Here is an 18679-nt window from a genome sequence, read left to right as displayed (position 1 = left end):
CCAGTTCCCGTCCGCTTAACGCCTCAAATCCACGATCTCCTGTCCCAATCTGCTCCTCCGCTCTGCGCACGTCCGCTGCCAAGAAGTGATCCTCCGTCTGTTTACTGTGCAACGACAAAGATCTTTTTCCCATGAGCCTGACAGAGCTGTGTTTCCTGACAGATGACAACAGACTGAGCAGAGTCAGAAGAATCAGAAACAGGCAGAAGAGCGAGCAGAGGGTCAGGAGGCCTGAACACACCTTACTGCTTACAAAGGATTTCTTTAACCACAGCACACCCTAGTGGTGAACAAGTGCAACTGTGCACATAAAAACAGCGTCTTCACTTCAACCCAGGACTCTCTGCACAAATCCAGCTAAAAAAAAAAGGAATCTTTTGATCTCGAAGTTCTGCTCAATTTGATCAAATTACTCAAAATGTTTTTGACAGCTCTGACAGTGAAGAAGAGAAAACTATAAACTGATGAATGTGTCAGAATCTCAAAGCTTGGAAACATGTTTTTACTGAAGCTGATGATCATTAAAGGAGAGGTACAGAACGAGAACGAGGGAAAAGCAACACAGACAGAAAATGTGACTTTTTCAGATGAAGACAGATTTCTAGTTTTCTTTTCAAAAACGGATTTAAAGACGCATCATGACTTCTGAAAACCTTCAAACGTTCGTAGCGATAAACTCGTTTTGGATTTGTTGCTGTAACTTCTTAAACCCAACAGATCTAAAACCCCCTAAAAAATCACAATCCCCTGCGCACACGTTTTCTGCACAACATTAACTGTAAATAAAAGTGTTAGTCATCAGCAGATGATATCGACTAAAAAGTCGCTTCATGCAAAAACATGAGGACAAGAAACGAGAGAAAAATGTATTCAACAAATCAACATTTTAATGACATTCAGAGCAACACTTCTGTACAGATAAATATTCATGACACATTTTTCCTCAATGATTCACCACAGGTCGGACTTCATTCACTTTAATAAGACAATAATAATGAAACCACAAGAACTGCCAGAACTATGAAAATCAGAGGAGGAAACTTTCAAAATAAGACGCCTCTTTTGTTCCTTCTGAAGCTCGACGTTCCTATTTTCAGAGCGTTTCTCATCTTAGATAACTCGGGACATTCCCTGCATGCCTTCGCTCCTCTCCTCGGATTTTTCCAGTCCTTCTGCAGTCTCAGAATGCTTTGAAACATGCATGTTTTGTCGAGGTTATTTTAAGACACAAGTTCAGTCCTTAATATGCTTCAGGGTCAGATATTTAAAGTCTGTCAGAAACTGTGGGAAGAAGGAGCGATCCGAGCATCGGGGTTATTTACGGCACACGGTTGTAATGAGCAAGAGTGCATTTTTGTAGCATGAAAACTCATCAAAGTTTCCACAGACGATGAGAGACTGATTTTGCAAACGCAAATTGCAGCAGTTTGGCATATTTATGGCGTGCAGCAGACGAGCCGTGTGTTGGGGCCAACATCGTGCAAGTCGGGCACGTTTAGGGTGCGAGCCAAAGACGGGGAAGAAACGGAGAGATTTGGATGATAAAACGAAAGTGTAAAACGTTGTTTTTGATGGTTTTGTAAGGACCAGAAAGAGAAACACTAAAGACGCAGGTGCAGGCCTCGCTCAGAGCTGATAGATGATCTCTCACTTGGCTGCTGGAGCACAAAAGTCGAAGTTTGGAAATCATGTATTTAAAAAAATCCTGCAGGGTCAGGTCAGTAAACTGCACGTGGACGCCGCTGATACCAAACAGGGAGAAGAGAAAAAGGTCGCTCGTCTTTGCACATCTTACTGTCAGTTCAGTTTAAGAGCTACAGCTTGACAAAGTGTTTCTGCACGCTCTCCTCCAGCTACGCCATCACTGCGGAGAGCAGAAGCACATTTGTTCTGATGATGTCTCTTCAGCCTCTCATTCGCTCTTTAGACGAGCTTCGGTGGTCTGGAAGTGATCGTGCACGTCTGCTGCATGTTGTTCACTCTCTGCTCTGGTTGTGGGAGTCCATCTTGTGTCTTCTTATGTGAAAGTAAAGCAGCTCGAGTTAAGACTGTTTAGTGAGGAATAAACTTGGTCATGCATGTCTCTGCATGTTCTCCCCGTGCATGGCGTGGGCGCTCTCTGGCGTGCTCCCACAGTCCAATCACACGCTGGTTAGCTTACCTGCTGACTCTGAATTGTCCGTAGTTGTGAATGAATGCGAGTGTGGCTGGTTGTCTGTCTCTATATGTCAGCGTTGTGATTGGCTGACGGACAGCCCAGGGTGTAACCCCGCCTCTCGCCCATGATGACCGCTAGCATCGGCTCCATGGATGACGATGTTCGGATGTTCGGCTGAAGCATGAGGCGTTTACGGCAAACACTAGAGCTCGCTTGGTAACTACAACATTCATCGGGACGCCACATTTAGCAAAAGAGAAGAAGAAATATGCAGCCGCAGTTCTGACGCAGTGTTCCGATTACAAGGAGTTTAAATAAAGCTCGTGTTTGACCCCGTTTGACCCCTGCAGATAAAAGTTACACAACTTCCAAAACGGCTCACGTCCACTTAGAAAAAGAGCCAATAAAGCAAACTGGAGCACTTTAAGGAATTCATAAACACTTCCTGTTGTAAACACTGCGACCTCAGTGCACAAGCAGTTTATAAATAGGATCACAGCTTCCTCTAAACTACAGTGTCTGCATCAAACAGAAAGGTCGACGCCGGGCGTGATTCAGGCATCCGAGACGACGAGAAGCAGCATCTGGAGTTTATCACTCTGAGAGCTGCTCGCTATTTCTCTGCACGTTAGGTTCAGATATGTTCACCGGCTCAGAGCCCAACTTTACATTTCACTGTAACTTGGCGTTTACGGTACCGAGACGTGTTTAGCTTTCAATACAGCCACTTTGTGTTGCCAGGAAAAAGACGCCTCCAGTCTCCGTCCTCCCAGAGCGCCGACTTTATTCAAATAAATACTCCACTGTAATCATGTCTAATATTAGAAGCACGCTCTATTTATGTGAACGGCTAACATTAAACAGCAACATGTCTCTTATTACACAACAACCCTCACACAGATCACTCATCGCGTTTACTGGACAGAGCCGACGGTAAGGCGACTTCTATTTGAGGATCACTTCCTGTCAGCAGGGTGAGGAAAACGTCGAACTCGGGTTTTTAATGAAGCATTCGTTAGAACTGATCTGACTGATGGATGGTAACAAATATGGACGAGCTGACGGCTCCCCAGAAGTGAAGCCAGAACTTCCTCCTACTGTCTGGCTGCAGGTCATAAGCTCCGCCTCCTCCATGTTAACAAATGGGAGATGGGTCAAACTATGAGTTAAGCTACATGTCAGCTAAACTTTTCCCACACGTGGTTACCGTCATTAAAATCAGTTCTTTCGATAAAGTCTGTGCGATCCGTCAGCGTCACAGTTTAAACTCCTCGCCGACGCACCTGTCGTATAATCGCACACGTTTTACGCTTTCTCACCTAAATCTCCAAACCGCCACAGAGCGGACGATGAGCGCGTTTACATGCAGTGTACCCGATTGGATCGTGGGAGAGATATAGTGACAGTGACACACACCTGAGAGCTCCTCCCCTCCTGCAGCTGATCAGCCAATTAAAAACCTGGAGCAGGGCTGCTGGCTACACGTGGATATGTTGTGCCTGCTGAGCAACATTAGTTTAATAACTGTAATGTTGGAAGCGTTATGTTCTCTGTGTCAGTTTAGTATTTTGTCTAGCAGGTAAGACGACCTCAGGTAAGTCAGACTGACTTGTTTGACCTTGGGAGAACCTTGAAGTTTCTTTCCTTAGTTTCACTTTGTCAGCACATTTTTCACATGGGGCTTGAATATTCTGATTATTGTAAATCATCCTAAAAGTTCTCACAGTATATTTTTTTCTTTCAGTTCTTATTATTTCATAAATGTTTGTTACTCCTTTAGTTCCAACAATATAAGGTCGTCGCAGGCGTTTTACATGCACAACACCAAAATACTCAAGTCCATGTAAACGCACTCGTAACAAGAGAAGCTTCTTGTCCAGTGATTAAAGACGTCTGATATATTCAGACCTAAAGCTAAATCCCTGCTAAAGATAACTAAACATCAACACTTAGAGAAGTGTTTCAGGAAGGGCCTGCCCAATGCACGATTGTAAAAAAAATAATTTTTCCCGATCTTGACGTCTGTCTGTCGTTGTCCTCAGATGCATCAGAAGAGAAGGTGAACTAGGTTATCAATAAACGGCGAACGTCAGGGTTTTAGCGTGTCCATCGTGGCGGTCAGACGCAGCGTGTGTTGTTTTTACAGCGACAGATCTCACGGCTGTTTGTTGTGACTGTTTCTGTCTCCAACGTCTGCACAGCTGTGTTCACCAGCCGTCACATCATCGTCGTGATCAGCTGCTCGTTTGGTGTCAAAGTCACGTTTTAAAAGTTCTTTCTTCTGTTTGATGCAACAAAACTAAAAAGCATTCGGTCAAAAAGTTCACAAAATGACGCGTCTCCCTTCAGACGCTTCAGGTGTTTGCACTCCTGACTGATGTAACGTTGTGAATGCGAAGGTGTTCTCGTGTGTCTGAAGGCTGTGAGTGGGTTTCTTTAGTGTGAAGGCAGCGCCAGAGAGAACGCTAATCTGTGAGTGTGTACAGTTCTATGATATCTTAAACAGCGGCACCTCGTCTGGGCTGCTCTCAGCAGCTTGGTGAGTCTTTAAGCGTGCGTCCTCCCGCAGAGCCGACGGCTCACTGATAGCAGAGGTAGCTGACCAGCAGTTTGGGGATTTCCAGTTGATGTACGACCTTCAGAGCTCGGGTGCCCAGCCTGTTCCTCACCGCCACCCTGCTGAGCTGCTGCAGACTCATCGGCGTGGCTACACAGCAGGACAACAACAACAACAACAAAAAAGTTAAATGAAACTGTTTAGATCAGGCAGATTATAAAAAAAAAATTAATCTTGACTTTTTGTCATCTCATTCATATGAAGAAATCAGCCTGAACTCAAACAACAGGTGTCATCTGTCAGAGCTGAAACGTGATCCTTGCTCACCCTCTGCTGTTTCAGAGGCGACACTGCGCTCATGGTCAGAGTTGGACCCAAGTGGGTTTTTTTTTTTCCTGACTGACTTACTCTCATAAAACTTCAGGCAGGCTGCAGACGGCGACCCCGGCGTGGTGTAATCCACGGGTTTCTTGTCGTTCTGATCCCTGGCGTGGATGTTGGCGCCGAACTCCACCAGCATCCGGATCATCTCCACTCGCATGTTTTTGGCAGCATGGTGCAGCGGCGTCTTGTGCAGCCGGGTAGCGTTCACGTTGGCACCTGAAACAAACAAGACTTTGTCTCTCTGTATTCTGAGTGTTGAGACTTCTCCCTCTCTGTCTCTCTCCCGTCCTTCACACGACAGGACCGCAGCACACGCTGTAACCCGGTGGGTCTGTCTGTGGATGTGGGGCGACGCCGTCCAGATGTTTGGCTATTAGATCGATTTTGAAACGGCTATTTTGAAATGGAAAAGTTACTTATCGAACAAATCTAAAAAACATATTTTTCTTTTTTGTCCGAGAGTGAAGGCATTGGCCTATTGTTAACCAGACGGGTTCACTCTTCTTTTAACTCACTATAAGAGAAAAACGTTAAAATTTAGATTTTTTAAAACGCTTTTTATTTGATAGTCTTGAAAAGAAAGAAAACAGACCTCAAAAAAAAAAATGAGATTGTTTAAGACAATTAAGATTTATGTTAAGATTTGTTAAGATTTATGAATAAACTCGACAAACAAAGAGTTGTGTTATTATTCTGATGATCAGTCTGTCATCACCTGGCGCCAGAAGACACATTTTAGTTTCAACCCCGTTAAAAAGTGTCCCTGTGAGAGGTGGAAAAAGGAAGCCGTGTGGTTGGATGATGACTGTGAGCTAAATGGGGCGCAACATGCTAAAGTGAAGGTGTTGCCACATGCATATAGATGTCGTGTTGTCAGGTTCAGCTGAGGTTGCAGGAGGTCGTGTTACAGCTACGCTCCCCTGTCCTGAAGTCACACCAGCATCAAAATACCCACAATCCATCTCCATGACCTGCAAGAAACAAGAGTGGCACATTCAGGTGTGTTTTCCCGTCCTGCCTCGCTCACCTGCATTGAGCAGCACTTTGACACAGTCTGTGTGTTCGTAGACACAAGCCACGTGCAGCGGGGTCCCGTAGTAAAGGTTGTACGCCTCCAGACTAGCACCCATGGTTATCAGGAGCTTCACGCAGTCGGAGCTTCCTGAAAGATCCAGAGGAAAGCGTGACCCCGTGGATGCACAGGTTAAAAAAAAAACAAACGGACTGCTCACCTCCCATGCAGGACTCGTGGAGCGGCGAGGCCGTGCGGGAGGTGAGGATAGAATTCGCCTTGGCACCGTGATCCAGCAGGAGTCTCACACAGTCCAAACTACCAGCCGAACTGGCTTCGCACAGCGGCGTGCACCCGTCCACGTTCCTCGCATCCACCTGAGGGATTCATCCCGGAACACACGGAGAAGTCACACATCACAACTCGTGTTCTTCTTCTTTTACCTGCGTTTTGCGTGCTGCTGCTGGGTTTTAACCTGAGCTCCAGCGTCCAGCAGCAGTCGGGCACACTGGGTCTGTCCATGGAGGCAGGCCTCGTGCAGCGGCGTGATGGAGTCCACAGCCACCATGTTGACCGACGCCCCGCTCTCTATGAGCTGCTGCAGATGGGACGCCTGACCGAGCGACGCTGCTTTGTGCACCTCCGTCCTCTCTGACCAGCAGCCTGCGGGGGGGAGGTGTATCATCACACCATTACATACTCATGGATTTATTACTTGGAGAGTAAATATTCATCTTCACTGCGTTATCCTTTTATTCGACGAGGGTGCAGACTAACTCCTGCACACTTCCCCTAACGGGCGCAAAAACTATTTGAAGGTGTGCAGGAGTGGGTTTCCAATTTTTGATGGATTATTTTTTGTTCCTTCTCCGCTCGTGTCCAGATGTGGTTTATTTCAGTTTCAGTATTTTCCAATACAATTGGTCATTCAAATGAACTGAGATTGGGGAGCTCGTGGGACAGCGGGTAATGTGCGTGTCCCATGTACGGGAGCTGATGTCCTCCCAAGTGGGCAGCCGGGGTTCAAATCCAACCTCCACTCTCTTTCCCTGGTTCTTTCTACTGTCCTTCCTCTCCAATTAAAGGCACAAAAGCCCGACATTAAATCACTGCGTGTTTTAAATTCAAAGAAGAAAAACAAACGCGTGCAAAAATTATAACAGCAACAATGTGAAATGTTGTGACGCAATAAAATACTTTTAACACGGCTGTTGACAAACAGCAACCTTAGTGAGACATGCTGTCAGGCGATACTGAACCGACCTCAAATTGGGTCAAAATCCGAGCAAAGCGTCCCTTCAACGGGACACGTCGTCTTTTTCTCACACTCACCGATGTCTCCGAAGAAGTACGGCTGAGCGCTGTCAGTCTGCGTCATCATCTGTGTTTGATCTCCGCACGCGACAACGAGCATCAACGCAGGAACACAAACATGTGATGTATGTAAACAAGCGGCGTTCTGATCGTGTTTTTATGGGGAAGGCGTGACGTCACGACAGACCCGGAACTCCTAGCGCCGCATGATGGGGTTTGTAGTTTTTTTTTAACCTAAATAGGTTATTTCATGATCAGAAACGATGAATCATTTGTTCTAGGTCACGAGGATTATTACGTATGTAATAGTATTGATAACTTGTCTGTTTATGGTATTTGTATATTTTGGTATGGATTTAAGGGGACATGTTATGATCAAATCCATTTGTACAGTGTTTTTGAACATTTGGGTAACCTGAGCGTCTACCAACCCACAAAATGTGAAATAAATCCATCCAGTCCTTTGCTTGTGGTTTGCATACAGTAAGTCTTCCATCACAGAGAAAAAATGCTCCGTTTCAAACGTGCTCTCCTTGTGATGTCACGTTGGGATTCTGATCAAAAATAAAATGGAAAAAAAAAAAATCCCCTCGCCTCCCATGGTATCTCCAAACATGAACTACACCTCAAGCCTCGAACAAAACTTTTATCTTCAAGTGCAAAATGTTTAACGTGACGTATGACAGCTCTCCTTCATATAATAGTAAATGAATGCATGCTTTTCTCGCCCTAAATATGGGGAAGACGCACCTTGATGACAGATGAAAGGTGAATCTCTGCCTCGAGTCGCCACTGCTTGAAGAGGTCAAAGTGCTCCAACAACATTTGTATTAAGATCAACTTTATTAGATCTGATGACCCTGAGAGAGGAATACCTCCCTTAAACACACACACCCTGTGTTTGAACAGACAACACACACACACACACACACACACACACACACACACACACACACACACACACACACACACACACACACACACACACACACACACACACACACACACACACACACACACACACAAACTCTCAGCCTGAGGACCACAGGACAACCAGTGAAACATCGACACACGACCTCTCGTACACAATAAGAATAACTCCACTCACAGGATCATGTTCTTCCTTCTAAACATGTTTGTACCTTCAAAATAAAATTACAAGTCCTCAGTCACAGTATGTACATTTAAGACATATGATGGATAAGCTAATATTTGTCCATGATGTTTATTTCAAGTAGCCTTATTCTGAAAATAAACCTCATAGGTTTAGAGCTGATGAGGGCTGATCGCAGTACTGCAGGTAGCTCTCGATGCGGTGAGATACGTCCAGCTGATGTATGACCACTGAGGCTCTGGTACCGAGAAACTTCCTCACCGTGATTCTGCACAGCTGCTGCAGGCTCAGAGGATTACCTGCAGGAGAAAAAGATAAGCGGTCCATCGATTGGAAAGCAAGAAGACGAGTGCGTGAACTCACTTTCATAAGACGCGAGGCAGTTGTGAGTTGGAGACGCAGGTGCTGTGTAGTCCACAGGTTTCCTTCCCACATTGTCGCTGGCGTAAACGTCAGCTCCAAACTCCAGCAGCAGCTCGATCATGTCCACCATGTTGACCCGAGCCGCGTGGTGCAGAGCCGTCTCATGGAACTTCACTGAGTTCACTTTGGCACCTGCAGGACGTTCGGATGAGCATTTCATTGCTACTTTAAGGAACTTATTTGTCTAATTTTTCATCATATTAAGAATAAAGCTAAATTTGAAAACAAAGCTGCAGACCTTTATTTAAATGAGCTAAGCATGTAAAACTCAAAAAACAACAACAGGGGCCTCATTTATCAACAGTGCAAAGAAAGTTTTCTAAATTCAGTTTTACAAATGAAAATTAGAATAAAATGCAAAAAGTCGAACGTCGTCGTTTGAACTCAGGAAACGCATGAATGAACTTAAGGTGAGCTTTTGGTTTAGGTATGTTACCTTTAAGTGGCATCAAGGTGTGAATGTACCTGAGTGTACCTGCATCTGCAGCACTTGAACACAGGCACATGCAACCTGAAGGTGACATGGATGCACCTCCACACACACACACACACACACACACACACACACACACACACACACACACACACACACACACACACACACACACACACACACACACACACACAAGCACCCTCACTCAGACAGGGGTTTTTCGAAGGTTAGAGACAAAGAGACCGATTGGCTGTAAAAAGGTTCTGAAAATGTTGATCGAGTCTTTTTGGCTCCGGCCAACTGACTCCACGTGCTTACATTTACACACGTTTCTAACTAAGTCGATCAATTCCAACGTACTCATTATGCACAGATCCATGTATGCGCTGTTGATAAATGAGGCTGCAGGATATTTAATTTTTATGCCAACTCAAATGTGTTGCATTTGGATCTTTTCATACAGAGCTTAAATCGGAGAACAGAGCACGTCCACCACGTCCTCTCTCTTTTTCCTCATTTTTTAAGCATGGATTCTTTTTTCAAACGCACGTCCTGACCTGCAGTCAGCAGCTCCTTCACACAGTCCACGTGTCCTTTAGCACACGCAATGTGAAGCGGGGGACCAAAGTGGACGTCATACGCCTCCAGCAGCGCTCCGCTGGCTATTATCAACTTCACCACTTCAACATTACCTGAGAGGAACAACAGACTTATTCAGAACAAAGTCTCACAGGGTTCTCAAGGGTATCAGATAAAAGAATTTAACTTAATGTCAGATAAACAAACATTTGATCTGATTGAATCTGTCACAACAGATGCATATCAGCACCAGGGGGCGCTGATAGGCAGTTGTGCCGCTTGCAGCTGAGGTCCTCATTGCAGCGGCTGTCGGTTTGAATCTGACCTCTGCCCTTTGCTGTATGTCAACCCCCTTATCTCTCCTGCAAACCTTTCCTGTCTCTGTCAAGCCCTCTATCCAATGAAGGCAAAAAGCCCCCAAAATAACTTTCAAACATAAACGACATGGAGCGAGGTGCAAAAACAAAGCAAAAAAATTTTTTAATGCTTGTTAGAAATCCTTCAAAGGTTGTGTGTTTTGTTTTTCAGGGAAGAAAATTCTCAATAGCTGCATGAATTGTTAAATAAAACAGACAGACAGCTCGATGTGTCTATATCGTGCGAAGTCTATTAAATGTAAAAAGTATTCTGCAGCGCTCTGTGTGCACAGAGGACGAGGAGGCGCTGGAGAGCCTCTCCTGGTATGATGTGGTGTTCGTGACGCTGCTGCAGGTTCACCTTGTATGCACGCCTCGTGGAGCGGCGACGCAGTGAGAGCTGTGAGCGAAGGATTCACTTTGGCTCCATGCTCTAAAAGCAGCTTCACGCACTCCAGGCTTCCAGAAGCGCAGGCGTTACACAGAGGAGTGCTGCCATGGACGGTCCGTACGTCCACCTGGAAGAAACACAGAAACCATAAAGCTTTTTGTTCATCTGAACTTTTGGGCTCTAAATGACGAACAGGAGCTAAAACGTTCTCGCAGTTCCTTTTGAGCTGGCAGCTGTACGTCAACGTACGTCCACAAAGACTTTTTGAGGTTGTGCAGTCAGGATGGCCGAGCGGTCTAAGGCGCTGCGTTCAGGTCGCAGTCTCCCCTGGAGGCGTGGGTTCGAATCCCACTTCTGACAACGCGCTGTGCTTTTCCTAGAAAGTGTTGTCTGTAACATGATGCAGGGAAGGACTATTCTAAGCCTCTGCATGTCAGGAGATGTGAGGACAAGACTATGAAGAGGTCGTAGGGCAGCTGGAGCCTTTGAATACGCTGGGACCATGTGACTTTGTGTTCTTGCACTGGGCAGGGGTTTATTATTTTTAGCTGACCACATGTGAAAGCCAGCACAGCACCTTCCTCTGTCGCTATGCCCCTCAAGCCTTCTATGTAATATTATCTGCAGCCATACATGGTGATGGCATGTAAGAAGGGATTTGACTGCTCCGTCGTCATGCAGAGGTGTGGTTCCATGGTGTAATGGTTAGCACTCTGGACTCTGAATCCAGCGATCCGAGTTCAAATCTCGGTGGGACCTGGTTTTGAAGAATGAGAGGTGCAAGGCCACAATGCTGAGTCAACAAGTCCAATGTGAAGCAAAGGGCTCTGACAGAGACCAAGATGTTGTGACTTAAAGGGAGTTCCTGAGTATTCCCAAGGTGTGCTGGATGACAGCAGCTAAGGATTTTGTTTGGTACACCGTAAAAGGGTCTTAAATCCTCTCCGATTGCAACATTTTGAACCATAGCAAGGCATCCAAATGTAATTCAGGGTTATCAATACAAGCTTGGTTTATCTCACCTGTGCTCCAGCCTCCAGCAGAAGACGTGCACAGTTCGGACGAGCCTGTATGCAGGCTTCGTGGAGCGGCGTGATGTTGTCCACCGTCACCATGTTGACCGATGAGCCGCCCTCAATCAGCTGTTTCAGCTGCAGCGCTCTGCCGTGAGACGCCGCTTCATGCAGCGCGGTCCGGTCTGCCCAGAAACCTCGAACAGACGTCGTTTTTGATGTTATTTCATGTGTACCATAAAAGAGTTGCTGATAAGACTGTCAGTGAGCCGTGTCATGTTCTACACAAACAGTACGAGCTCCTCTGGTACGACGTTCAGAGCGCCCCGTCGTAGACTGAACAGGTTCAAAAAGTCATTTATCCCTGGCTTTTAAATAGTGACAAATAAGACAGATAGGATGTTATTGGTGTCCTTAGTTTTTGTTTGGATATTTCTTAATCATTTTATCGTTAAATGTTTAAAGTGAATGATGGTGATCATTGTCTTTTTATGGCTGCAGCATGGCTAAAGACACATTTATGACTTTATGAGGCGATAAAGTCATCTTGACTGTTGAAGTGAATTTTGTAACTTGGGATATAAACCATATAATTAGTAATCGTGTCATTACATGAACACATGAGGGGGTAGCAGGTTCCAAGAATCCACACAGAGTAAGGACGCTCTGCTTTTAGTTACTGTGCACCAAACACCTTCAGAGACATTTTAAGATCAACTCATTAATAACACTGACTCACAAACGTTTCATTTATCATTTCATTGATTTTAGCTGTTTTTGCTCTTAACATTATACAAATAGTTACCTATTACTTTTACTCAATTTTTTTTAACATATAGGCTATTGTATTTTCTTGCTATTTTTAAAACTGACTGCACTTTCAGTTGTTTTTCTTGTTTCATTTCCTGCCGTTGCTTGTTTTATCGGGATCTTGGACCTCGGCACCATTGCAAATGAGGTTTTCTCCCTCAATGTGTTTTCCGAGGACTTAAATCAAATGAATGATGATTATCACGCAGCCCACTTCACCTCGTTTATGAGCCTGTTGGTCCCGGTGACAGCGGACAGATACGGCTCTGAGAGCTGATGTTGTTTTGGTGTTTACATCCGTTTTAGCCAGTGTCACGAGCAAAGCGCGAGCACGAGCCTATAAAATGAGCGACAATTGCTAACATGAAAGTTGCTGTTGTGAAAATGGTTAACAGAGCTCACCAATATCACACAGAAACGACCTGCGAGCTGCTGTCACCTCCATGTTTCACCGGAGAAACTCATTCTAAACATCATCAGCTGACGTTGTGACGTGCTGAATGGAGGCACCGCAGAGGATTGTGGGAGTCGTAGTCATGAAGCGTTAGGCTGGCTTTCGTTTAATTTGTGGTATGAATTTAATCTAGTGTCCTCTCTATTATATGGCACTGGTTTACTATGCATGACATTAAGATTGACAGGTTGTTTGAGCGGTCTCATATTTTCTATTTGGGGTTTGCACCGGGAGGAGAGAATCGTCTGTTGTGACCGTGAAGTTGAGTTTCAATTACACAAATATATGTAAAAATTCTGTTGCAGTCAAAAGTAACATGGAGATAGGATGGTGGATGAAGTGTTTCCTCTTGAAAGCTACGTATTATTAAACACAAAATAAGAATCTTGTTTGTGTTTTATCATGAAACCATCAATGCATCTTCCCAGAATACCTCATATAAGGGCTTTTTTTTCTAAACTTACCTGCACCACTAAAATCAATATCCGCTTTCACAGGACAAACAAACCATATAGGGAGGACACGCATCCTGGTTGTAATGGGATGTGCAGGACTTTCTAAATGTTAACATTATTACGTCACCTGTCACACACTAAAAACTTCAATAAATATACTTGTGGAAAGAAAAAAAACCGTAGGAGAAGAACATTGTTGAGCTTTTGCTGAGCAAAACTCCTAAAAATTTTTTTTAAAAAAGCGTCCAAATCCTCCCTGTGGTTTGGGCAATTAATGCCAGTGTTGTCTGTTGTGACTTGATTTTGCCGAAACTAAAAAAAGAAAAGAAACCTAGGCCACAGTGAGCTGCTGCTCCCGGGATATTTGTAACTGACACGTCGTCCTTCGGCAGCTCCAAGTTGTAAATCAAACATCTGCGCACTTGTTCAAGATGTATTTATTTACCACCACCAATAAAGACACTGTTTACACGCACTTCCATTACTAACTTTGATGAAACGGAAAAAAAAAAAGGTTCAATTATTAGCCTTCAGAAGCACACAGTTTTAGTTCAATAAAACTGTCTGCTTCTCCCCGGTAAGCAGCACACCTGAGGAACAATTACCTCTTCTTCTACTTATCCCCTTTCCACATTACTGCTGTCCAATACACCACCTCCTGTGGCAATCAGGAAATGACCTGAACACACAGTACAAAATGGCTTGTCTTTCAGAGTTATGATGTGTTCTCTTCCAAGGCAACCTATTCAAATATAAAAATAAATATATTTCATGTAACTCAAGGAGCAACACGTCAGCCTTTGTCCTCAATGAGTTCAGATTTAAACATGTAGTTGTTCCAAACTCAGATACCTCAGAGGTCTATGAGGTAAAATGTTACTCCATTTGTACTACGAAGGTCTCATAGAATCTGTCATATAAAATGTATCTGAAATGTCTTATAATACTACATGCACAGCCTATCGGGTGTTTTGTTTCCCATCATTTCGTTCCCTTTATTCTGTTTCTCACACTCTGTACATGTGGGAAGAGTCACCCAGACTCTGTCTCACTGGACTCCATCTCCTTCTCAGCCTTGGGAGATGGTAAATAGCCATGTAGTGTCTTTTCTCACACTAGGGGATGGATGGTGCCCTGCCAGGTGGGCAGTGGCTCTATGTGGCGTGATGGGGGAGTGATCTGTGTAATGTGATGGAAATGTATAAGTTTTCGAGTTTGCCTTTTCTCAGGGCCTCTTTCTCTCCTCACCGTGTCAGAGAGGGGTCTTCCACAACAGGAGAAACCGGCTTCACAACCTGCTAATCACACGCCTGCAGCAGAAAAAAAAGAAAAAAACCCAGAAAAGAAGGAGGGGGAGAAGTAGTACAAGTTGAACCATCACTGCAGGGGGGCTTTATTCTTGTCAGAGCCAACCTTGTAGATCATGTTTAATTAGGTTGTCTGTCGAATGTTTGTGAGTTATTTTATTTTTCTACAAAAGTTTTATTTTTTGGATTCCCACCACATCCAATCAAGACTTCACCACTGTGAACTTCAAAGTAATCTCTACCGACAAAAGGTAAGTCATAATATTCATTATTTTGTTTGGATGTAATTATATAGTTAACACAGACATATACATACACAATTATATATAAAAGCTGAGTTTAACAAACCTATAGGGACACCACCCTGAAATCTGGATACCACCGAATATTAAAATATCAGTCTCAAATTAATTAATTAAATACTAATATAATTATTAAGTGTATTGTATATATATATATAGAGAGAGAGACAGACAGACAGACAGACAGACAGACAGACAGACAGACAGACAGAGGCGATGTCAAGACAAGACTGGGTTTAAGACTGATTGGACCTGATTTACTGTAAGGTGGGTTTCTATATCTGTGTTGAATGAATGAGGAGAACATTGTCAAACAGACCTGTGGATCATCTTAGACTTATTAAGCCATAGTCAAATAACATAACTACATCACAGACAATAGCTCAAACATGCTTGATGACCAGAACCTTGCCGTCACTGGTCTCTGGACCAGGACCCTGCAGTCACTGGCCTTCTGGACCAGGACTCTGCAGTCACTGGCATGCTGGACCAGGACTCTGCAGTCACTGGCATGCTGAACCAGCAATCTGCAGTCACTGGCATGCTGAACCAGGACTCTGCAGTCACTGGCCTTCTGGACCAGGACCCTGCAGTCACTGGCCTTCTGGACCAGGACCCTGCAGTCACTGGCATGCTGGACCAGGACTCTGCAGTCACTGGCAAGCTGAACCAGCACTCTGCAGTCACTGGCATGCTGGACCAGGACTCTGCAGTCACTGGCCTTCTGGACCAGGACCCTGCAGTCACTGGCCTTCTGGACCAGGACCCTGCAGTCACTGGCATGCTGGACCAGGACTCTGCAGTCACTGGCAAGCTGAACCAGCACTCTGCAGTCACTGGCATGCTGGACCAGGACTCTGCAGTCACTGGCCTTCTGGACCAGGACCCTGCAGTCACTGGCCTTCTGGACCAGGACTCTGCAGTCACTGGCCTTCTGGACCAGGACTCTGCAGTCACTGGCATGCTGAACCAGCAATCTGCAGTCACTGGCATTCTGAACCAGGACTCTGCAGTCACTGGCCTTCTGGACCAGGACCCTGCAGTCACTGGCCTTCTGGACCAGGACCCTGCAGTCACTGGCATGCTGGACCAGGACTCTGCAGTCACTGGCCTTCTGGACCAGGACTCTGCAGTCACTGGCCTTCTGGACCAGGACTCTGCAGTCACTGGCCTTCTGGACCAGGACTCTGCAGTCACTGGCAAAGTATACTTCTTCACAGTGTTTCTTATATTCTGATAGAAAGAAAGCCCACAAATACTTGACTCTGTGTGAGGCATGAAGAACTCATCTCCTTGATTCAAATGTCAAACATCTATGTGAAGCAAAACCTCTCAGACAACAGACAGTTGGCTATAAACCAAAGAAAACTCTGCTACGGTTTTGACATCTCTTACACATGTATGTAATACAGCTTCACATGGTCCAACATGGTTGACACAGTTAAAAGATGTATCCACAACTAAAGAGTACTAAAGTACGTGTTCACTCCAAAAAAAATGATGGTTTGGTTTGTGGGCGTTTTGCAGGTGATCAACTAAGATTATTGCTATTTATTAAACCAGTGTTGCCAAGTCGCTTGTTTTAAGCTACTTTGTTCTAGTTTTTTGTAAAGTAGCTTGAAAATATCTTCAGTCGCAGGTTGCAGGTTTTTGGTCTTGTTTTCTTATGTGTAGTTGCTTATTTGGACTTGCTTCTCTCCCTGTATGAACTTCTACTGATTGGAAACACAAACAGGATATTTAGTTTGTCCTTTTTCAGGAACTGTCTGGCGTCTACAACCCTGTTTTCTTGGTTAGCTTACGCACCCGATCCGGCACCCTCACACACATGCACAGCTACAGACTACTTTGTCATACAGGACGTTACTTATTGAAAACAGCTCACTACATGCGCACGTATCCTATAGCCCAAATAAAACTGTTGGTTTCAATGATGAGGACGTCACGGATCTGCCATTGTGGACGGCCCCCAAATGTAGCCCTTTCCATTTTTACATTTTGTTTAAGTACACCTTGTTTAATAAGTGTCTCTCACTACATTGATTTTGATGTTAAGCACTTTGTATTACATTTTATCTGTATAAAAAGTGCTATAAAAATAAAGTTGGTTGATATGAGTAACAGACTGATTAGGACGTCACGGATCTGTCAGTAAAGTTTACGGCAAGAACATGTGAGAGGCATCAATATTCAATCCGTTCAATTCGTTTTTATTTGTTATTTCATACTTAGTATTGACTCGAACAGATACCTGTTATAATCATAAGTTTGGACATGCTAACACAATGACTGTTTAATTCGTGTCTCTCACTACATTGATTTTAATGTTGAGCACTTTGTATTACATTTTATCTGTATAAAAAGTGCTTTAAAAAAAAAGTTGGTTGATATGAGTAAAATACATATTACATTAGTAAAGTTACCTTTGGATTATAGCCAATTGTTATACCGTTGGGTTTGTTTTGTCTGTGGTTTTGACCCATAGCTGGCAACCCTGGCTCGCTTGGCAAGATGGAAGCACAAAATAACATTCAGCATTCAGCAGCTGGAAATGTTTCTATCTTTTGTTCGTAGTGAACTTCACCTGTGGCTGTGGGAGGATCACTGTCCCATACAATGCCTAAACTTGAACCTCAATAGAAACGCTTGAGAAGCAGATTGGATCCTGCTGGACTGCATTTCAATGCCTATTCATAAACACACTGTAAATGCATAACTATCAACATGAAGATTTGCATAAATGGTCACACAGCCAACCACACAAACAGGTTAGTTATGTTTTTTGGTTCAAGACATGATAAACTTTACCAGACCTCACAGCTCCAAAGGCGACTTGCTGGCAGCAGATCTAAAAAGTTTATTTTGAGCTATAGCAGGTGTACCAGGCTTATCCATTCCATATCACCATAGGTAAAGGATTCAAAATAGATTTTTGCATAAATCATGGTTTATGTGAAACAACTAAAAAGCAGTTATCCGACCTCTGATGCTGCACACGTTAGTGTGTATTTTCATGTATTCATCTATCTTGGTCATTTTTGTGGATATAACATTTTAAATCTGTCTCCCACATATGGGAGTTACTCTTCTAGGTAGAAAAGACTGTCTTTATTGTCATTATGTATTTGTACAAGGAAATTCAAAAAGGTCATCCACAAAATCACCAAAAACTCTCCTTCAGGTGTATTTGCATATGTGTACAGCATTTACTTAGGTTGGAGGTATAGCATAAAAAAAGTGTCTTGCCAGATTGCAAGGAACCTAAGAGAGCTCAGGAGCTCCCAGAAAAAGGAGAGGTTAGAATATATAGATAGTGACAAGCAGTAATAAGATATGAAAGCTGGGAGAGAAAGAGGGAGGGAGAGATTAGAGATCCTGGTGCCAGTTCCCCCGGTAGTCTAGGCCTATAGCAGCATAACTATGAGCTGGTCCTAAGCCAGCCCTTACTATAAGATTTATCAAAAAGAAAAGTTTTAAGTCTATTCTTAAAAGTACCTAGTGTGTCTGCCTCCCGCACCCCGACTGGTAGACGATTCCAAAGGAGCGGTGCCTGATAACTAAAGGCTCTACCTTCCATAGTACTTTTAGAGACTATAGGCACCACGAGCAGGCCTGCA

At 44.2% G+C, this 18679-nt stretch overlaps 1 protein-coding gene across 1 annotated transcript; it reads right to left on the bottom strand.

Annotated features, from left to right (window-relative positions):
- Positions 1–869: 869 nt before the first annotated feature.
- Positions 870–13051, bottom strand: LOC306818110 (uncharacterized protein). Its single transcript, XM_079335483.1, has 12 exons — positions 12947–13051; positions 11744–11931; positions 10692–10848; positions 9953–10087; positions 8903–9094; positions 8693–8838; positions 7444–7570; positions 6587–6774; positions 6332–6488; positions 6127–6261; positions 5124–5315; positions 870–4865 (listed from the first exon to the last, which is right to left on the bottom strand). Exons 1-12 carry the CDS (start codon positions 12987–12989, stop codon positions 4738–4740), a joined length of 1788 nt encoding a protein of 595 aa, XP_079191609.1. The 5' UTR covers positions 12990–13051; the 3' UTR covers positions 870–4737.
- Between the last annotated feature and the right edge of the window lie 5628 nt (positions 13052–18679).

Source organism: Symphodus melops (assembly GCF_947650265.1).
Source record: "Symphodus melops genome assembly, chromosome: 22".
Taxonomy (NCBI): Eukaryota; Metazoa; Chordata; class Actinopteri; order Labriformes; family Labridae; genus Symphodus; species Symphodus melops.
Note: the sequence above shows the minus strand (reverse complement) of the source record. Positions and strands in the feature narration are given on the sequence as shown.

Excerpts from the sequence above, each read along its gene's own strand:
- LOC306818110 (XM_079335483.1), bottom strand. The coding sequence starts at position 12,989 with ATGGAGGTGACAGCAGCTCGCAGGTCGTTTCTGTGTGATATTG. Across the intron at positions 7,571-8,692 it reads ATCAGCCCTCATCAGCTCTA|AACGCCGCTTGTTTACATAC; the intron begins AACCTATGAGGT and ends AAACACGATCAG. Across the intron at positions 6,775-7,443 it reads GTACTTCTTCGGAGACATCG|GCTGCTGGTCAGAGAGGACG; the intron begins GTGAGTGTGAGA and ends TCCCCCCCGCAG.